General features: G+C 36.2%; 1 protein-coding gene across 3 annotated transcripts in view; it reads left to right on the top strand.

Annotated features, from left to right (window-relative positions):
* Positions 1-19,503, top strand: part of dock1 (dedicator of cytokinesis 1) — a 506,089-nt gene that overhangs the window by 326,801 nt on the left and 159,785 nt on the right. For all 3 annotated transcript variants that reach the window (XM_030163232.1, XM_030163231.1, XM_030163230.1), the window contains 2 exons: positions 8,873-8,974; positions 14,989-15,083. In XM_030163232.1, the coding sequence (XP_030019092.1) occupies positions 8,873-8,974; positions 14,989-15,083 (197 nt within the window). The remainder of the gene's footprint in view (positions 1-8,872; positions 8,975-14,988; positions 15,084-19,503) is intronic.

Genomic DNA, 19,503 nt, shown 5'->3' with positions numbered 1-19,503 from the left:
TCTATTTCTGAAAGCAGAACAATAAAAATGATTACACTTTTTTGAGTAAAAAGAGCAAACAAATTTTAAACAAATTATTAGTTGATGAAATTATGTAAAAAAAAAAATGTTGGTACACCCTGTATATTATTATATAGGTTAATATTGTTTATAATAGAAGTTTCAGGTTATTCATGTTTTTCTGTGAAAGGATACTTTAATGTAAACATACTGGCACATAATTTAATTTTACTTTTTTGTACTAAAGCAATGACTTACTTTGCAGTTCTTATTATTTATAGGCTATTACACTGGGTTACAAAAAATGTTTTTTGCAAGTTGTCTAGGTTTTTTTCAACTGAATTAGGACCATTTTGCACCGCTAAATCCAAAAATGACATCTGTTTTTCTCAATCAGGTCAGGTTTTTTTGCTAATTTGATTTTGAAAAATGTGATCTTCTCACAAAATTGATTACATTTTTGTGACTTTATCAGTTGACTTTTTTTATATAGTTCTCACCCAAAATAGGTTTTAAGAGAAAAAAAATAATTTTCTAACAGGATGTATTTATTAAGTGTTACAAACTTTAATTCCTGTAAATTGGCTTATTTTTGCAAGATCTTCTAGTTGAAGCCATTTCTTTCACCTGTAATATTAAAAAAACCATTAATCATAAATTGGCAAAAGTAAAATCTTCAGAAGTCGTTTATTCCAAGAAATATGAAAGAATTTTGTATCATATGATGTGAAAATGCCCATGAATGTAAGCAAAAATGTTAAAAAGCCAATATGTAGCATGGTTCAGAAAGTTGACCGGATTGAGCAAAATTAATGTGATTTTTGGATTCAGCACACCAAAATTATCCTAAATCAGCTCAAAAAACTTACTCAATAAATTTGTTGTTGACCTGTGTTAGGCTATGAATTTGCTATTATTTTATAACCTGCTGAATCAAGATCAAATTGGGCTGTATATGGCTTGATATATGGCAGACTCTCATTGGCTTAAGAGTCTCGTTTCAACCAGCTTGATATGTAACTGTCATGAGATAACTTTTATGATTTGGCACTTTCTAAATAAAATTTGATTGATTGACTGATATGGCCCCTGAACTAAAATGAGTTTGACACTCCTGCCGTAAACGCTGCTGGTCACTGTGATAAACCTTTGAAGTCCAGGTCTTTACATTTCACTTCTTTATGCCCATAAAGTTGGAGCAGAAGTCACTTCCTGAAATTTCCCATCTGCTGTCATTCCCCATATCTCTATTCAAGAATGACACCTTAACAGCTGGCGTAGCATGTGTTCCCGTTCTGCGTTTGGAGCTTAATTGCTACGACCTGAAAGGCCTGAATTCATCTCCAGGAGAAATCCTCTGCCCACATATCCCACTCTGTCTAACTCCTATCAAAATGGGAATATGGAAGACAGATACTTCACCTGTGTTTAATTTACTGTCAGGTGCTTCCATTTGATCCCGATACCTCTTCAAGCAATTATATTTGTTTGGGAGCTTTAGAATCATCACGAGCAACAGATAAAATCAATAGTCGTGTTGGTATTCCTGAGCTGTCGACAAGCTTAAGGGGCTTACGCTACTGTATCCTGCGCTCTTGCTGTTGTGGAACCATACAGAAAGTCCCACTCCGAGGCTTAAAGCATGTAAAGTTTGCACTGAAGGCTCTTTATCTTGGGGATTCATTCACAGCTGAAGACAGGAAAAGAACGAACGAGCAAGGGATTCCCTCCAGCTCATCTCCAGTCTGTTTCAGGAAGAGGGAGTTGTAACAGGCACCAGTGACTTCTAAAGGCTGATGCCTGCTTTGAAGCCTTCGCTGCTTTTATTAATTAAGTGAAGACCCAGTGTGAGGGGAATTGCAAGCACAAGCGTCTGTCCCACAAACCACTCACACTCTTCCACATGGGAAATGAGAACTAAAGTGAAGAAAACTTGCCTTTTTTTCAGTTCGGACAACATATTTTTTGTCGGATTGAGGTCAGGCCTTTGTGATGGCCACTTCACAATGTTTACTTTGTTGGTCTTAGAAAGGATGCTTATGATCATTGTCGTGCTCTCTGCAGTCTATATATTTATTTCTAAGGTCTGATTTCTTTAGATTTTCTCAGAATAACACGTAAAATAACACTAGGTCTGAAGGGGCGCCTTATAATCTCCCTCAACAAAGACTGAAATCTGAACTTTCTAGTCACATCTCGTCCTGTCACAGTTATTACCAAATCGTCTGGTTGCATTATATGAGCTCAGTGAAATTATTTTTATGGTTTATTGTACTTGATTTACATTTATCTGTATAAAAATAACCTGCATGAAATTAGAACACCATATTTCTATTATTATTGACATGATTTCTTGCACTATTTGGGGCTTTTTTTAATGTTGTCAAATCACTGACTATGTTTCCATTCACATCAGCATCGTGCAATTTTTTACATTTGTGTGAAGATCCATTTACTCCCATAATTTTATCTGGGAATTTCACTCCAGTCTGTATTTTTATTTCTAAGGTCTGATTTTTTAAAGATTTTCTCAAAATAACAAGTAAAATAACACTAGGTCTGAAGGGTAGCCTTATAATCTCTATTAACAAAAACTGAAATCTGAACTTTCTTAAGTCACATCTAGTCCTGTTGCTGTTATTACCAAATCAATCGATCAATCAAATTTTAAATGTATATATCACAACAAAGTTATCTCATGACACTTTACATTTAGAACTGCTCAAAACAGACTTAACCTAATTCACAAATCAGCAAATTAAGCAAATCGTCTGATTGCATTATATGGGCTTAGTGAAATTGTTTTTTGTTGCTTATTGTACTTGTTTTACATTTATCTGCATAAAAACAACCTGTATTAAATTAGAATGTCATATTTCTGTTATTATTCACATGATTTCTTGCACTGTTTGAGAACTTTTTTAACGTCGTCAAATCACTTACTGTGTTTACATTCACATTAATATCCCTGTTATTGGGCAACTTTTACTTTTGTGCGGGAATATTCTGAAACTTAAGAAAAGAATCAGTGGGGAGAGACAGTTAATTATTTGATTCTGTTATAATAATTCCCTCATTTACACATTATTTGTCAATTAGATGTCAAGAAAGTCGAAGTGTATTGGAAAACTTGAAGTATCAGACAGTGAAAATACTACCCAGACTGTACACTTGAATGCTGCAGAGGTTGTTGCATTTGCATCGTGTCTCTTTGTGCTTCTATTCTTTAATGGCACCTCAGGACAGAATTTGCACCACTACTTCTTATCTTAAAGTTTTTAATTTAACTAAAATATTCTACCTGTTCCACCTCGATGATCAGTTTTTCTTTACAAAGCCTAAAGGGCAAACAGAAATATAATGTTTTATTAATGTTTACAAGTGTTTAATGCCATTAAATGCTCTTTTTTTCTTCATAATAAAGGAATATCATTAAACTAATATTAGGCTTTTTGTCGGTCAGGCTATAGCAAGGGCATAAAAGAGAACTCATTGATTATAATCATGAGTTCCATGTTCGCTCTAGTTATTCCTTCAGTTTCTGGAAGTTTCTTATGCTGATGAAAGACAACACTATGTAAACTTTTGACACGATGATAATGCTTCCTCGTCAGTGCTGAGAGTAACCTAACATGCCCTAACAGATGAAAGAGTCTCACCCTTTGTGCTGTGGAAAAACAGAAAAGCTTTACATTATTAATATTTCATGAGTCACACAGTTTGTGTGAAACATTAAAGAATGGAAAGTGAAACAGTTACCAGCTTGTTTGTACCATAAGACAACAGAAAAAGTGAGGAGAACATGAATAATAGATGTTCGACTTTACATGCGTGGCATCTTTTTAGCTGTCTTTACTTCATGTGTGTCATTCGCATATACTTCTAATAAGAAACTCTTGAGCAAGCATTGTTAAAAGGTGTTGTACAGAAAGCAAAGCAGCAACTACAAGAACATCAATAAAGCAAGGAGACATAAGGAGATAGGGGGAGGAGAGGACTGAGTGTTGAGCATCATTTATGCTCTGCTGTGTCTGCTGGGTCAGGCCTAATTACAGCTCAAGGAGAGGTTCTCCAGCAAAACTGACCGTCTGCCCTGCAAGGATTAACCACCAAGAAGCAGCTGAGTTCTATCCATTACAGCAGGAATGCACTAACAGAGTCCTCACTTCACCATGGTAGCCCGACCAGATTAATGCCTCGTACATGCTAACACGGATATGTTTTCTTTCTCCAGTTTAGAAATAGTGGCGGCTGGTGAAATGATTATGTGATGGGGCATAGTCAGTTTTCAGATGCGCGATAAGATAAGATGCTTTATTGTCATTATACAAAATGTACAATGAAATGTAGGTGCACTATCAGGATGCAGACTCATAAATAGTAATAAATAGTGATAATAACTATAAAAATATATAATAAAAACAAAATATGCATCACTCACATATCAACATCCATTCATTCATTTCCTCATACATCAACCTCCTTCTTTATCACACTGCAATACATCACACACACACACACACACACACAATAACCGCATATATGCCAAAACACATGCCCCACCATTTTAAAATATTCATTTAAATTAAAAGTATGTGTCTGCAGTCATTAACTTCAGTTATTTTTTATTTGTGAATGTCACCCGTCTATCCATCAAACATGCACATTTTTCTATGACTCTATTGTTAAAGTCAGACATGTCCCTGACAAGTGTCTTTTCCACTGATAAATACAGACAATGCATTTGGACCAGGGGTGAAGGTAGTGCAGGTAGATCGCATGGCATTAAAACATAGAAAATTAACAGTTAAACCATGTTGTCACAAACAGGAAACACATGACTTGACTGTTAAACTCAGTAAACGACCTAAAACTTTTTTAAAGGAGTGATATTTGCTTTTTTTTTTTAAAGGAATTATGCATTTTAAAGCATTTGCCTGTGGTTTACACAAACTGTAAATGCTATACTTGGGTCTGAATTCTTCATTAATTCAACTCCACAGGTCCATCTTCAAACCTATTTCTGAGTAATGACAGGAGACAGGTGGTTATGAGCGCTGGCCTAAATGCTCAGACGAACCATTTAAAACTGGAAACCAGGGATAATACAGGACATCACAGATGTAATTTTTCTTCACATCTTACTTTTCCTATCTGATTTAGTACCATTCTTTGCAATAATATTCCTCTGTATTATCAGTGAAAATCAGGTATGTTCCTACATTGAATTCAGTGACGGTAGAGATGTTCTTCAAAGTATTCAGAGGTCATTATATAAGAAAAAAGTGACTTTCAACAAAAAGTAGTCCTGTCCAGAAGTCTTACACCACCATGAGCTTTGTTGTTTTTACATAATTATGGTATTTCTCAGACTCTTTATTAAAATACAACAAAGAATAGAGGGGAGTGTTGTGCACAGCATTTAAAACTCACAGAAAAATATGAACTACATGGCTTCTACGGGAAATAGTATTTAGTGTGATCTCTGTTTCCATTAAAAAAAAAAAAAAAGACCAAACAATAGTGTTGAATGAAACCTGCTGTAAAACACTTGAAGAATACTTCAGTAAATCTTGTAAAGTCCGTGTACAAAAAGATCAAGGCAAGTTAAATAAAGGATGGTCACACAAAATACTAGATTCAGACTTCAATCTGGGATTTTTTTGTATCGTTTTTAACCCTTTCATGCATAGTGGTCACTACAGTGGACAGCTATTCTACTGATGTTCTCTTGTATATTCATGGATTTTGTTGTTTTAGTTCCGTATCAGCCAACATGTATCATCCCATACACTGCAGTTCTTACCATTACTGTAACTTTGCTGTTCTTGATAAACCTGATCGGCACTAAAATGTTTGAGTGTAAATCAAATGCTTGTTATTGTTATTAGAGTGCAATTTTTTTTAAACAAAATGTGTTTCTTTTTGCATATTATCTCCATGAAGTGAGTAATGACTAGTATTAGAGTATGTTAACATGTGAGAAAACATCAGATTAGCAGCTTTAAAAAAGTCTTTATTTCATAGATTTCACACCGTATATCAGTAAATACACGTTTATTTGCTTCAAAAATTAAACCCATGGTGTGCAGCTGCAACTCCATGAAAAATAGGTTCATAAAAAATTTTCAATCACGTTTTTTTTTTTAATGCCTAAAGAAGAATAAAAACACTGTTGTTTAAGGCTCTCATAATTCATGCATGAAAGGGTTAATCCTGTTTTGTATTTCACTTGTGTCATGTTACAGAGCGTTTGTACATTACAATATATCATGAACTTGTGCTTTAAAACTTTTCCACAGTGAACATAAAAATAAGCATCTACAATCACCGTCGATTACATGGGTGACAATGAGGCCTCTGCGTGTCTAAATGAGTCTTACGTGATTCTCCTGAAAAGCTCATAAACTGCATTTTATCTGATTTATTTGAGCATCATGATATAATTATTCACTCAAAATGTTTTAAACATTTTAGGATGATACATGTTTCAAATTCTGGCAGCTGTTTAGCCATTTATGTGTAGATACGAGGCCCAAACCTAGAAAAAAAAATTACCCGTTTTGCTAAATATCCGCATTAGTGTGGCAATAAAACCCCTTCTGGGAAAACCAGCTTGAAAATTTCACCTTAAACTACACATCTGCGTTGCTAAAATTAATGCTAATGAGATGATTTAGACGCTATGGTCGATATTAAAGCACCCTCCATCTTCACGTATAGACATTTCTCTGTCAAAATCAACATAAATCAGTCAAAACAGCCCATAAAGTGGAATGTAAAATGAAAATATTCCTCTTGGCCTTAAATCTTCAACCAGTTTTAAATGCCACTTTTTTAATAGATCATTGCTTTTTAAAAGATGAATGTCAGTTGTAGAAAAGGTCAGGATTTTTTACTTCAGCAGTTTTGGAGTTGGGGATTAACAGTCACCTGTAAGACTAGAGCCTTATCAGACACGTGACTTATTAATCTGGTTGTGCTTCCGTGCGTCTGCGACAATACATGTTTAATTGCTTTTTCTTATCTTTCACGCGTTCATCCTTCTCATGGAGCTGGTTGAGATGGAAACTGATTTGGGAAAAGCAGTGAAAGAAATTCCAATACTACAATGCTCTTTGTATAGTATAATTAACATTCATGCACATGATGTAAATTGATTTAATTCGAGTTAACAGTATATATTAACTTGTATATATACGATACGAACAGTATATATTTTGTTCGTTACTCCATCCTGTTGAGTACATTATATCCATATCTATACAATTATTTTTTGTTCTTAAGAGCCTCTTATTTTAATCTTTTGCATAACATGTAGAGGAAGCTGACAATGTTGATGACATTTACACAGGAAAAGGTCAAGAAAAGAGCAGCCACAACCTCACCAGAGTTATAAACATCTTGAAAGACACCTAGTATCTCCAACATTACTTCTGCTAGGTGTTTTAGGTCACTTAAAACCTGCACAAACAGACAAATATGAGTTCTATCCACTGGAAATTAGTACTTAAAACCCACACAAGTTCACAGAATGAACAGTCTGATGTGCAATTATATATTTTAAGTAGATTATTGCTGTGATTGTCTTTTTTTCAGTTGATGCAATATTTATTTAATGTCTTAGCCACAAAAGGCATCTTTCTTCCACTTTTATCATATAATTATTCACTTACGTCAGAGTTTTAACTGTAATTTGAAAAATGTACAAGAATTTTTTTAACAATGAATTTTCTACATAGTTTTAAATCTTTTTTTTTTTTTTCTCGTGCCATATAACATCATTCAAAATTGTGTTGTGTTTCTGCAGCACTGTTTCTGTTTCTGTTTTTATTTGTGTTTGTATAGAAACTGATCTGAAGACTGCTCAGTCGTGCTCAGAACAGGCATGTTATTGATATTTTTATGCTTTCACTTCATAGTTCGGCTAATTCTGGTTTATTTTCTACCCTTACAAGTGCAATTTCTGTCTTGTTCCTGCTTCTGACACATCTTAATCATAGATGGGAAGCATTACATGGAAAATTCTGGGCCGATGCAGATCCTGATGTTGTTTTCTGTTATTTATTCATACCTTTGTGCTGGAGAAATCTTCATTACAGATATAAAATCAGATTATGTTTACACTTTTAAAGTCTTTCAGCTCTTCATTGCATTATCTTTTATTGAGAACAAATGCAATCATGCAAATTTATGGAAAAAAAAAAAACAACAACTCTAATATAACACAATGGATGAACATCAGCTTATACAGAAACCAGACATCCCTACCAATGAACAGAGTGAACATTTTTGCACACTTTACGTGGACTCCCCACCTGGCTCTGTAAGTAAATGAACTATAGTCATGAAAACACTCTTAGTTTTCTTGACAGGTTACGTGGAAAGGAATAAAACTTTACCCACCAGTGGTTCCTGTCAGTAAACATTGCCCTGGAACATTTCCTCTCCGGTATGTGTCCAGACACATGAGTGACACACCGCTGACACTTGATTGGCAGGGCTAACCTCTTTCCACCCAACCGACCACACATTTTCCTTCCCTTATCTGCCCTCTGCAGTTCATGTTCCGTGTGTTAACCAGAGCTCGGATGGCGCACTGCGAATCAAAGACGGCACTCTAGGGACCCCACATGCATTATAATCAGCAGAGACAAAGAGCCGAGAGTGGAGGCCAGTAGGTTAATGAGATCAGCCTCTGAGTGGTCACTTACCTTTCCATATCTGGGAGGCCGGGCTCGCTCCGGTCCTCACATCCAATCAGCTCAGCTCGTCAGTGTCCATCAGAATCACAGGCAGTGAATCGCAGCCTTCAATTTGGTCCTGATTGTATATTGAACGCACTTCTGAGAGTTTCTTTTCTCTTGCGCAGGGAAGCTTCGTGGCCTGCATGACAGCGACGCTGAGGCAGATGGACGACTATCATTATGCTCATCTGATCAGCACCTTTGGCAAGATCAGGAGTGATGTGGTGGTAAGTGCACCTTAACAGTGTGCCTATGTCAGCCCGATGTGACACCTGGGACTGTGTAATAGTCGCTGCCATTGTGAATAGCAGCTCACTGTTGTCTTTTCCACAAATCCGCAGTAAGATTAGTTCTGTTAGGAAACTGTTTTTTTCCCCTCACAATATACTATGAAATTGAATTTCAGTTAGTCATTGCTGTGAGGCTGCTACATGTACAGCATGCACTTGATGATAGTAACTCCTAAGGGAAGCAGTTCACTCGCTGCTGCCAACAAGTTGTGGAGGAGGGATAAATCTCATTGATGTTATGGGTTTCAGCTCTGAATAATTCCTCCCTCAAAGCGGTGTTTTTGTAGTATCTGCTGCCAGATTAGCATTATGTTACTCTCCACTGACAAGTGGGTAAATCCCACTGTTTGCTTTTCCCCAACAAACACCTGTTAACCCTTAAGGCACAAATCTGATGTATGTCAGTGTAATACACACCGATCAGCCGTAACATTCTGACCACTGACAGGAAAGTGGTATTAACCCATAAAAACCCAAACGGCCACTGGCGACCACAAGCGTCTGCTGATCTAAACTGTTTAATACCTGTTGATCCACTAATCCTATCAATACATGTAAATAATTGGTGTGAAGTAGAGTTATTCATCTTTTCATGGTCATCAGATATGACCCATTTGGACGTTCAGATGCTCCGTAGTTACCGTGGAAACACTGTCATCTTCTGCAACATTTATTCCCCAGTAAAACCCATGGAGTTGGATCAGTGATAGTGGATGGAGACACTTGTTTTATGTTGAGTTAATGATAGATTTGACCAAAAAAAGTCACTTTTTCTTCAGTTTTCACTGTTTGTAATATTATAACCCTCAACTTTAATCTGAGCCTTTATGAACATCTACATGACCAGTTAATAAAATATAGGAAAAATATGTGATTTACATGATATAATCTAAGAACACTGTACCAAGTGTATTTTTCTCATTTCTAGTCAAAATATCTCATCACACTTAAAATAAGACACAATCACCTGAAGAGTAACTTTTCAGTGAGATATAAGAACTTATTTTTAGACAATAGATCTTGAAAATTTTATTTCAAGAAATCTTACCAGGATAATTTTGACTTGATCCATTGGCAGATTTTTTTTGCTTAATTCATAATTTATTTATTCTTTTGCTTAATTCAATTCCACTGACAAGTCCCATTAGAATGAGATAATCAACATGAAGACTTCTCCTGGTGGTGCTCACAATTTTATGGCTGATCAGTGTAAATCATTAACTGAACGTAAAAATGACAATCTACAACCACCGTCAACTAACGGTGAAGCCTCTGAACATCCAAATCAGACATTAGATGCTCCTGAAAAGCTGAGAAACAGCATTATTACCTTTTTTTTTAGCACCATGAAAGGATTAGTAATTCAAAAGTTACAAAACATATTAGAGCTGTAGATATTTTAAATGCTTGCAGATGTTGAAGACACAAGACACAAATCTGATTTATTCTGCAGTGAAATCTGACATGATTTGGCCTCGCTTGTTAAATATGCTAATATTAGCTGGTGCTAAATGAATGTCACAGTGGGAATTTATGGAATTGAAAAGATAAGCGCTTACTGTTTACATATTGTTTGTGTTAAGCTTTTACATCCTGACAGCCTGTACTGTTTGAAGCTATAAACGATCATTTCTTTCACGTGTTTTTAAAACGAAGTTAACTTGAATCAAACTTTTTCTTTTTTCATGTACACCGTGCTTGTACTCTTGGGCTGCGTTGAGATGTGATAAGCATTTTTTTTTCCACTTGAGCATTGTGTTTGAGGAATGCTAAGTAAAGAAATGTCAAAAGTAATCCAGAATGTTTTTTTGCGAGGATCCTTTTACATAAGGAAGTACATTTTGTTCAGCCACTCTGACAGTGGTGTGAAGCAGAGAAGGTAGAGCTGAGCATTTATTAGTTGCATAAAGCCCATCAAGTTGTCAAGTAATGCCTCAGTGACTGATAATTAACTCTTCTATTTGTGTGATTTAAATATCATATGCATAGCTTCTCAGCTCCACTTAATAATAGAAATGCCCGTAGGAGGGCTTATGAATAGCTGTGGAAATAGGTTTATAAAATGGATAGTTCTGATTCTTGATGAGCAGGTAGCAGTACATCAGTATTACTGCATCATGTACATTGTCCTAAATTTTAATTTACTGTAAGATGAACATGGATGTAGGTGAAAGGAGATGGACAGAGCAGAGTTATAGATGAAAAATGGGAGATACACTGAAGTCACATAAGATCTGAAGATACTTGACACAATCTGTGCTTCTCCTATTGTGCATCTACAACTCACTACTATGTACTAGGGAAGGGGAGCGTTAATGTAACTGAGTACTACTTTTTTTTTTTTTTTCTTCTCCTGAGTATGACTTAACAAGTTTCTATGTTGTACTGATATTCCAAACTCTCACCAGCAGGGGAATTCCCATACCAGAATACACTTAGGACCAAAACCACCAACCAATCAACCCTATGTATCTACAGACTATATTAGTCACTGAATAAAGTATAAAGATCATAGTTTCCACACATCTGTATTATGGTATCATCAAGTTCTCTCCTTCAAACTAAAACTCATAGACACTTATTTTAACACTCACTCAAAATAACACTGTTGTATAATCTTCACATGCGTCAGCTGATAGTTTACATTACAGCTCTGTTAGCTTAGCTCTGTTTTTAGACTGAAAACAGCCACAGTAAAACCACATATCACCTCTGTTTTCTGTAAGGTTTGTGTTGTTAATAGCTGAACTAAAGATCTGTTCGGAACCCAACAAAGGAGGTCAGAACTGTCACAGTTTAGTTTGAACCGTGGAACTTTGTACCTCCATAAGCCTCATAATCAAACTCACTGTTGACGTTTTAGCATCAAACTCATTCATAGCTGTGTCCAGTGGAGAAAACAAGGGCTTCTATTTTTATCACTTCTTTTCTTTGACTCTGAAAGTTATTACAGTTCATATACCAACACTCTGATGGTAATTTTAGCTTAAAGTTGGTAAGAAAGCTGTTTTTTTTTTGTTTTGTTTTAAATCAATTTTAATCCTAGACTAAGCATTAGTGTTAGTTTTCCTCACTATTGGAAACCGGCAGAGTGACTCACTGCTCCCTCTAGTGGTCACATAATTCCCCCGACCCATCGCTGGAAATGAATTCAGTTCATATCTGTACAATCCAATACATGGGCGTCTTTTTTTTTTAAAGTCTTTCTTTATTACAGTTTTTTAACAGATACAAAAACAAGAAACAGAACAAACAAGTTGTGAGGTCAAGGGGTTACAAAGATTGTATTGTTTGGACAAACAACACAATTTTTACACTTAGTGGTTTACAATTTTTTTTTCACAGGTTATGTAAACATGCCATTTTCCCAACGTTCTTCACCCAGTTCTTTCTGCAGTCATATTGTGTAAGTCATCTGTTGTAGTAAATGGAGATGTTTTACAGTATTGATAAAGACAGTGGACAGTGGACATTGACTCTTGAGCCTACGTGGGCATCTTGGGTAGAACTTCACAGCTCTTTATTCCAAATACTGTAAGGATGATTTCAGGTCATTTTTTAATAAAGAAATACCACATACGTATCTCCCCTCTTAGCAGTTTTGGAGGTTAATCTATCTTTAAAACTGCAGGAGTTTAGTGTCAAAAATATCCCACCTTCTCTCTGCAGCTTCTTTCAGTCCAATTCATAAGATTAAATATAAATAAGCTACTGGTGTTTTACTTTTAGTGCTTACTGACAGTTCCACAGGGCATTTTAGTCAGGGTTTTTAGTTTTTACTTAATTTTAGTTTGGGATGCCAGCCAGGTCTCTCTCCTGGCACTTCAGATAGGTGTTCTTTTCTTTGTTGTTGCTATTATTTCATTTCCAGTTGAGTCAGTCAGTTTTGGTTTGTTGGTGATAGTTTTGTTCCCTTACAATACTGCGAACCACATGGACGGCAGCAACACTTCAACATCAGATTCCTACTGCACACACTGACACAAAGAAATGGATGAGTGACGCCACTTTTCTGAGCTTCAGTGTTCAGCCAAAGACTAGAGCAGTAGGTATGCTGTAGCCTTGACAGCAATTGGTACTTTCAACTGTCAGTCATGCAGTTAACCCCCTACACCCACACAAATCTGCAGCCATGGGGTAGATTTTCTCTACTATGTGAGCGAAGACAGGAGTCGAGGCAGATGTCAGACCACTTAAACTGCAGTGTGTTAAAATGTAATTATATGACACCAAAAACCTTTTGTGAATCGAAGCTTTAACCATCCTCTTCACTGCATTAGCATGTTTAAGGTTAACTTACTTCATTATCCCCACAGGGACAATTGGTCTCTGTGTTTGACCCATGCTAATACACACACCACCTAGCATCATCAATTAGCATTAATTAGCATGAAAATTTAGCACACTAGGAGCAAAGAGCTGCCATTGGAGCAGTATGGTGTTAACTGACAGGAGCATTAACCTACATATGCCTGTTTTTGATGCTGTTGGAAAATAAAGAACCTACAAGAAAGAACACACATTGAGAACACACATCGCACCTTGTAGCTCTTAGAAGTTCAATTCAGATAACTTTATTTATCCAAAATAGGCAATGTATTAGCAGCTTACTAACATACAAACTACATTGATCAGTAAAGGAAAGGAAAACATCAAAAGACATATGCATAAAAGCATCAAATCAATAAAAGAAAATCATAAATAAAATTCAAGAAATAGCAAGTGGTGCCAGGCACAACAAACTCCGCCCCTCACACATATATAGCTTATTTTGGCATCGATCCAGCTGATGTCATCATGTCTGGGTGTGGTGATGTTAGCATATCAATTGCCTCTATATATGTGCCAAACAAAATTGATGTTTTTATAGACATTTGACATGTCGCCCATTATAAGTAAATGGGAGAAAGAAAAAAAAATGTTAAAATTCATTAAAAAATTTTTAACTTTGACCTACTTTTCCCAAAATGTAATCAGATCTATTCTTAGTCACTGGCAATCTATTAACCCAGTTTGGTATGAATTGAACCAAAAGTTTTGCTGCTAGAGTGTTAACAAACAAACCAACCGAACCAAAAACAATAGCCCTCACCCAAGTTTAGAAATATTTCCAACATTTTATTTGACACATATATCATGGCAAATGTTTCTCAGTGCTGTACGGGTTTCCTCCATTTTACCAGGAACACAGGTTAATTGAATGATGAACATCTGGAGTTGGTCCTGATGTGCTAATGATAATGCTAATGCCAAGTGCTGTGTGCATTAGAATGGATAAAAATGTAGAGGCTGAATTTCCCAGGGAAAATAAAGTGAGTTTACCTTTAAATCAACTCATACAGTTCATGAACTCCCCATTTTTGCAATTTAGTGTTCAAACTTTATGATATGCTATGATGTTATGAACTGTCACTCGGTAAATTGTAGTGTGTTTTGCACTTCAGTTGGTTATAAATGATAGTAACTCATGAGTAAATGGTGTAATATGCTGACTGATAAAAGGAAAAAGTAAAGTAAACTAAGCAGCTTGCAAGATCTGAGATTAAACAGAATAGATAAATATGGAGTGTACCATTAATTTGATCTTTCTGAGCTGTGAGGCCGAAATGACAAAAACTGTTAAAGCCCATTAAGGAAATATGTGTTTCCAACTTAACCAATAACTTCAATGTGCAGATCGTTAAGAGGGGTGTCTTTTTATAAAGTGGTTTGTTATCCTATTGTACATGTGAGCATTAATGCATTATTTACTGGTTTCAAGTGTTCTGCTGCTAAAATTAAATGCATGAGTCACCTTGACCATAAAACTAATCTAAAAGCCTTTTTCAACTCGAAAGCCACAAACTCCTAGCAATTCATTTCAGCTTGCTCTTATCTCAGGGGTGGAAAGAACACTTTTCATTTCTAAAAAAAAAAAAAAAAACAACTTTCTCTCACTCTGTCTCTTGCAGGATTTCCTAATGGAAACGTTTATCATGTTTAAAGATCTCATTGGGAAGAACGTCTACCCCTCGGACTGGGTCATAATGAACATGATGCAAAATAAGTAAGTATGACACCGCTGGACCGGGTTCCACGTACATGCACACTCGCACTAAAACAATGTTGTTCTGAAGTCCCCGCTCTGTTGTTGCTAAGGAACAGCAGCCAGAAGTGGCGTGCGTATTTTCTAATGTTTTTCTCTTCATGCAAATATCTAAACAAGGCCTCAGCAGTGCAGCAATCAGACGAGCAGTCAGCGCAGCCGCAAACAATCACATGAATTATAGATACACGGGTGTTCGCTGCCTGCTAATCTCCAAACTTAGTCTCTGCATCTCTTTACTTTGTTGCTTGTTGGGCTGCCCTGCTCTTGTGTTTTATTCATGTGAACCTTGCCTGATTCCATTTTTGCTGTAAACTCACAAGAGGAGCTGAAGTGGGCTCTGCCGTTTAGAGATGTACTCCAAAGCTTTCCCCCTCTGCTTTTGTCAAATGAAGTTAGAGCTTGGCTATTATTTAATTTTTATTTTTTTTCCATGATGATTTTTCTTTTTTTTTTTTTTCACTTCCTTTGGTATCCTTTTCAGATCAGAAGAGACGTGCACCAGTTTGTTGTAGTGGGCTATTATGCAATAGCATAGCAACAGCTGTCAGATGAAAAACTGAAAGTTGTTTTTCCGACAGCTAAGAAAGAGAATGCTTACCCCCGTACTTCCATGTATAATTGACAGTGTGCTGGAGGCATTTGCAGTGGTCAGCATGGATTCATGTTGTACATATTTAACTCCTCAAAACGTTTAATGTTTTCGTTTTGAAGAAACACTAATAATAGATTTCCAGAAGCCTGAACACAAAATGTAGTGCATTTCTATTCATATTGCAGGGTGCTTGCGCAGGTCTTGAAAATTTTAAAATATATGGAATTCTGGGTGAAAGTCTTAATAAAGTACAGAAAAATGTTTGTCACAGTTGAATTTCAGAATATGTTCAAAGGCACATAATCTTGTAAGATAAGAAATACATGAGGAAAACATATAGGAGTTGATATGATTTCACTAACCAGTCGGTACAGGAATGATTCCAGTGAAACTTGTTTGTGTGATATCTGTGCACTTTTGTGGTTTTCATATGTTTTTCATACGTTTCTGTCAGTAAAACATAATTTACTGTGAATTATGCATTTATTTATTCATACATTTATTAAAATGAACTTTTCTACAAGGCACAACAGGTACAATCTCAACCAAAAAACTAGGAACACAAGTATATAAGTATATAAAATCAAGGTCTTGGGGGAAAAAAATTGCAGTTTTGAAAAAGTCCATAGTCAGGCACCCTGTATTGGAGTCATTTTGTACCTGTTGCAGATTTTATTGCATAATGGAGTGATATTTTGCTTTTTTTTACCCCCCAACTTATTTTATTGAGTTTTTTTTTCAGTCACAGGTTACATGGATGTGAAAAGATATGAAGTCAGTAACCTAAGTGACAGCAATATATAAAAACAAAATAAAACAACGTCAACAAAGAACAAAACAGATAAACAAACAGTACCTCGACATTAAAGAATACACAATCCTATGTAGGTCAGTCAGTGTAAATATGGTCCATCTCCGTGTTTAAGGTACCTTATTACACACATAATCTTAAACTCTTATTTATGTTCAGGAGTAAATTAGGTTTAGCTCATTCCAGTCTGGCTGGGGAACAACCTCGTATGCGAATACAAAAGACACAACTAATCAGTCAGGGATAGCAGGGAAATTTATATCTCTAGCATATGAAAGAAAAGGGGTCCACAGTGTGTAAAACTTGGTTTTTGAGCCTGGAAGTGCATATCGTATCTTCTCTAGATGTACGCAGTTCAGGATGGATTTGATCCAAAGAACATGGGATAGAGGAATTGGAGATTTTCATTTTAGTAAAATCAGACGTCTTGCCAACAGGCTGGCAAACGCAATTCATATTTTGCTTTTTTAAATGAAATTATGCATTTTCAAACATTTCCCTGTGGTCTACATAAACTGTAAATGCTATGCTTGGGTCTGAATTCTTCATTAATTCAACTCCACAGGTCCATCTTCAACCCTATTTCTGAGTAATGACACCAGAAAGGTGGTTTTGAGCACTGGCCCTTTAAATGCACATGAGCCACTTTACACCCTAGGGTCCAAATACACAAATGAATGAACCAATGACTAATAAAAGTGGGTTCAGCAAAATTTGACCCCTTTAAATGGCTGCATAGTTAATCCATAGCAGTGACAATATGAGCCTGTCAAACTGTATGAACCCAAACAGCTCTGATCCATGGATCCAGTGTGTATTTGATGATGTTCTGGACTCACTGACACTCAGAAGAGGGGTACTGTGTTGCCAAAGGAAGCTAGTTTTATTGTTTTGTGACGTGTGTTTATTTCACCTTGGTTCAAGTTTAAGTTTCAGTTGAAAGGAACAGTAAACTCTTCATTTTTCCTGATATAGTCAAATAAATGGTTTCAAATTGAACCGTGCAGACTAATCCCAATAGGATTTTCTCAATAGATCATGAAACTTTGGAAATATTAGTGTTACTAGTGTTCTGGGTCTAACTCCACCCACCATATGATTCTGAAAACATCTATGAAGTCATAAAGAGGCTGAGATCAAGGTGAGCAGTGTCTGAATGCGAGTCAGGAGTAGTTCAGGGACATCAGTATAACAGAGAATCACAATTGAGGCTATGAAAGGGGTTTGCTGAATTTTTTGTTTTGGTTTTACCACGTAACAAAGGCCCACTTAAAAATCAATATTCATTCATGTGGACACTATATTCGTGATATTTTATTATCTTTTTTCGAGTTGCTGCACATTCTTTTCCCATGGGAACTGAAGTACTGAAGTGCTCTTAAACTTACCAGAGTTCAATAATAAAAAGAGCACTTCTACAGCCTGTGTCGTTGTCACTGTGGTGTTTTAATACGCTATTACAGATGCAAATCAACAAACAAATAAACTGACTGAGGCAGTAGTTTTACTGTTGATGGTTCTGAACAGGGGGCTAAAACAGCTTCAGTTTGACCCGTTGGAAAATGAACAAGTATTAGCAGAATCTGACTGAACATATCTGATTTTAACTATATAGATTTATAGATTATATAGAATGCAACATTAATGACAGGGGCATGTGGGGGCTTTGAAGATTTTCAAACGGGAAGTGACAAGTTGAACTGTTTTTACTTATTAGCTATCATTTAGTCAAGTGTGTAAACTCAACTGTATTAGCGCTATATAAAATTAAGGTTTTTTTGCCATCGCGTTAGCAATCAGTTACTTTTTTTGCATTTTTAACAAGCACTCAGCAACATGAGTATTTATTAAGGTATGTTTTTATGCTTTCATGACCATCTCCATCTAGTCGCAATCAACTTTTGACAAAAACTCAATCTCATATTGTTTGAATAAAAGATTTAATGACATGTTAAGTGCAAAGAGAGGTCACACTGCTGTACATTAGTGCTGCAACTTACGATGATTTTAATAATCGATTGATCTGTAGATTATTTTAATAACTAATCAATTTATTGGATAAACACAAAAGAAAAGAAGGGGGGGTGGGAGATATATATGTTGGGGTGTGTTCCATAAGTGCCACAACTAGTGTAACTGGTGTGAAACGGAAAATGAAACTTAACTTTGGACATTTGACTCCTGGCTTTTATGCGTCACTTTTACTCCGGAACTTAGACGAAATTTTCACAACTTCTAGCCTATATCCTTCGTAAACCGAGATGGATGAAAATGTTATAATTACGAAGATAGTGTCTAGCTAGCTAGCGGGCTAAAGTAATCACAACACATAGGCTATCTTAAGCTAGGTTTCATTTTGTTCCCGGTGGCCATGGCAGCCCCGTTTGCTCGAAACATACAGAATTTTGGCCATTTTTTTCTGCATAATCAAGTTTTGCTACATAAATGGTGCACTACGTTTCTGCCAAATGGAGCTGCCCAGCATCCAAAGCCTCAGCCATGCTCCTCTGTTTTCTTCTGTTCCGTGCTCAAGACCCAACGAATCGACTGGCGAATTTGTTACCAACTCTTTTAAGAATTTATATATATATATATATATATATATATATATATATATATATATATATATATATATATATAATCCGCATATATCCACATTGGATCTTAGAGACTGTGGACATTCAAACTTGACTAAACCAACAAACCTAATAGATGAGTTTCAATGTTTACTAACAACAGTGATGCGCGCACAACTCAGTGGCAAAAACACCAGTACCAGCTACCAGCCGGCTCTCATACACCTCCAGGCTCTCCCCCGGAACTCGTGAACGAGCGAATACGTTAGTTCTAAAACTGTCCATTAACTGTTTCTGTCCAAAAGCCGATCCCATCTTCTCTTTCACGGCCGCATAATTTGACTTAACCGCATCGGGACAGGCTGTCCCATAGCAGAAAAGCAGACTGTCACAGACGGG

The sequence above is a fragment of the Sphaeramia orbicularis genome, chromosome 19, assembly GCF_902148855.1.
Source record: "Sphaeramia orbicularis chromosome 19, fSphaOr1.1, whole genome shotgun sequence".
NCBI classification, from domain to species: domain Eukaryota; kingdom Metazoa; phylum Chordata; class Actinopteri; order Kurtiformes; family Apogonidae; genus Sphaeramia; species Sphaeramia orbicularis.
Note: the sequence above shows the minus strand (reverse complement) of the source record. Positions and strands in the feature narration are given on the sequence as shown.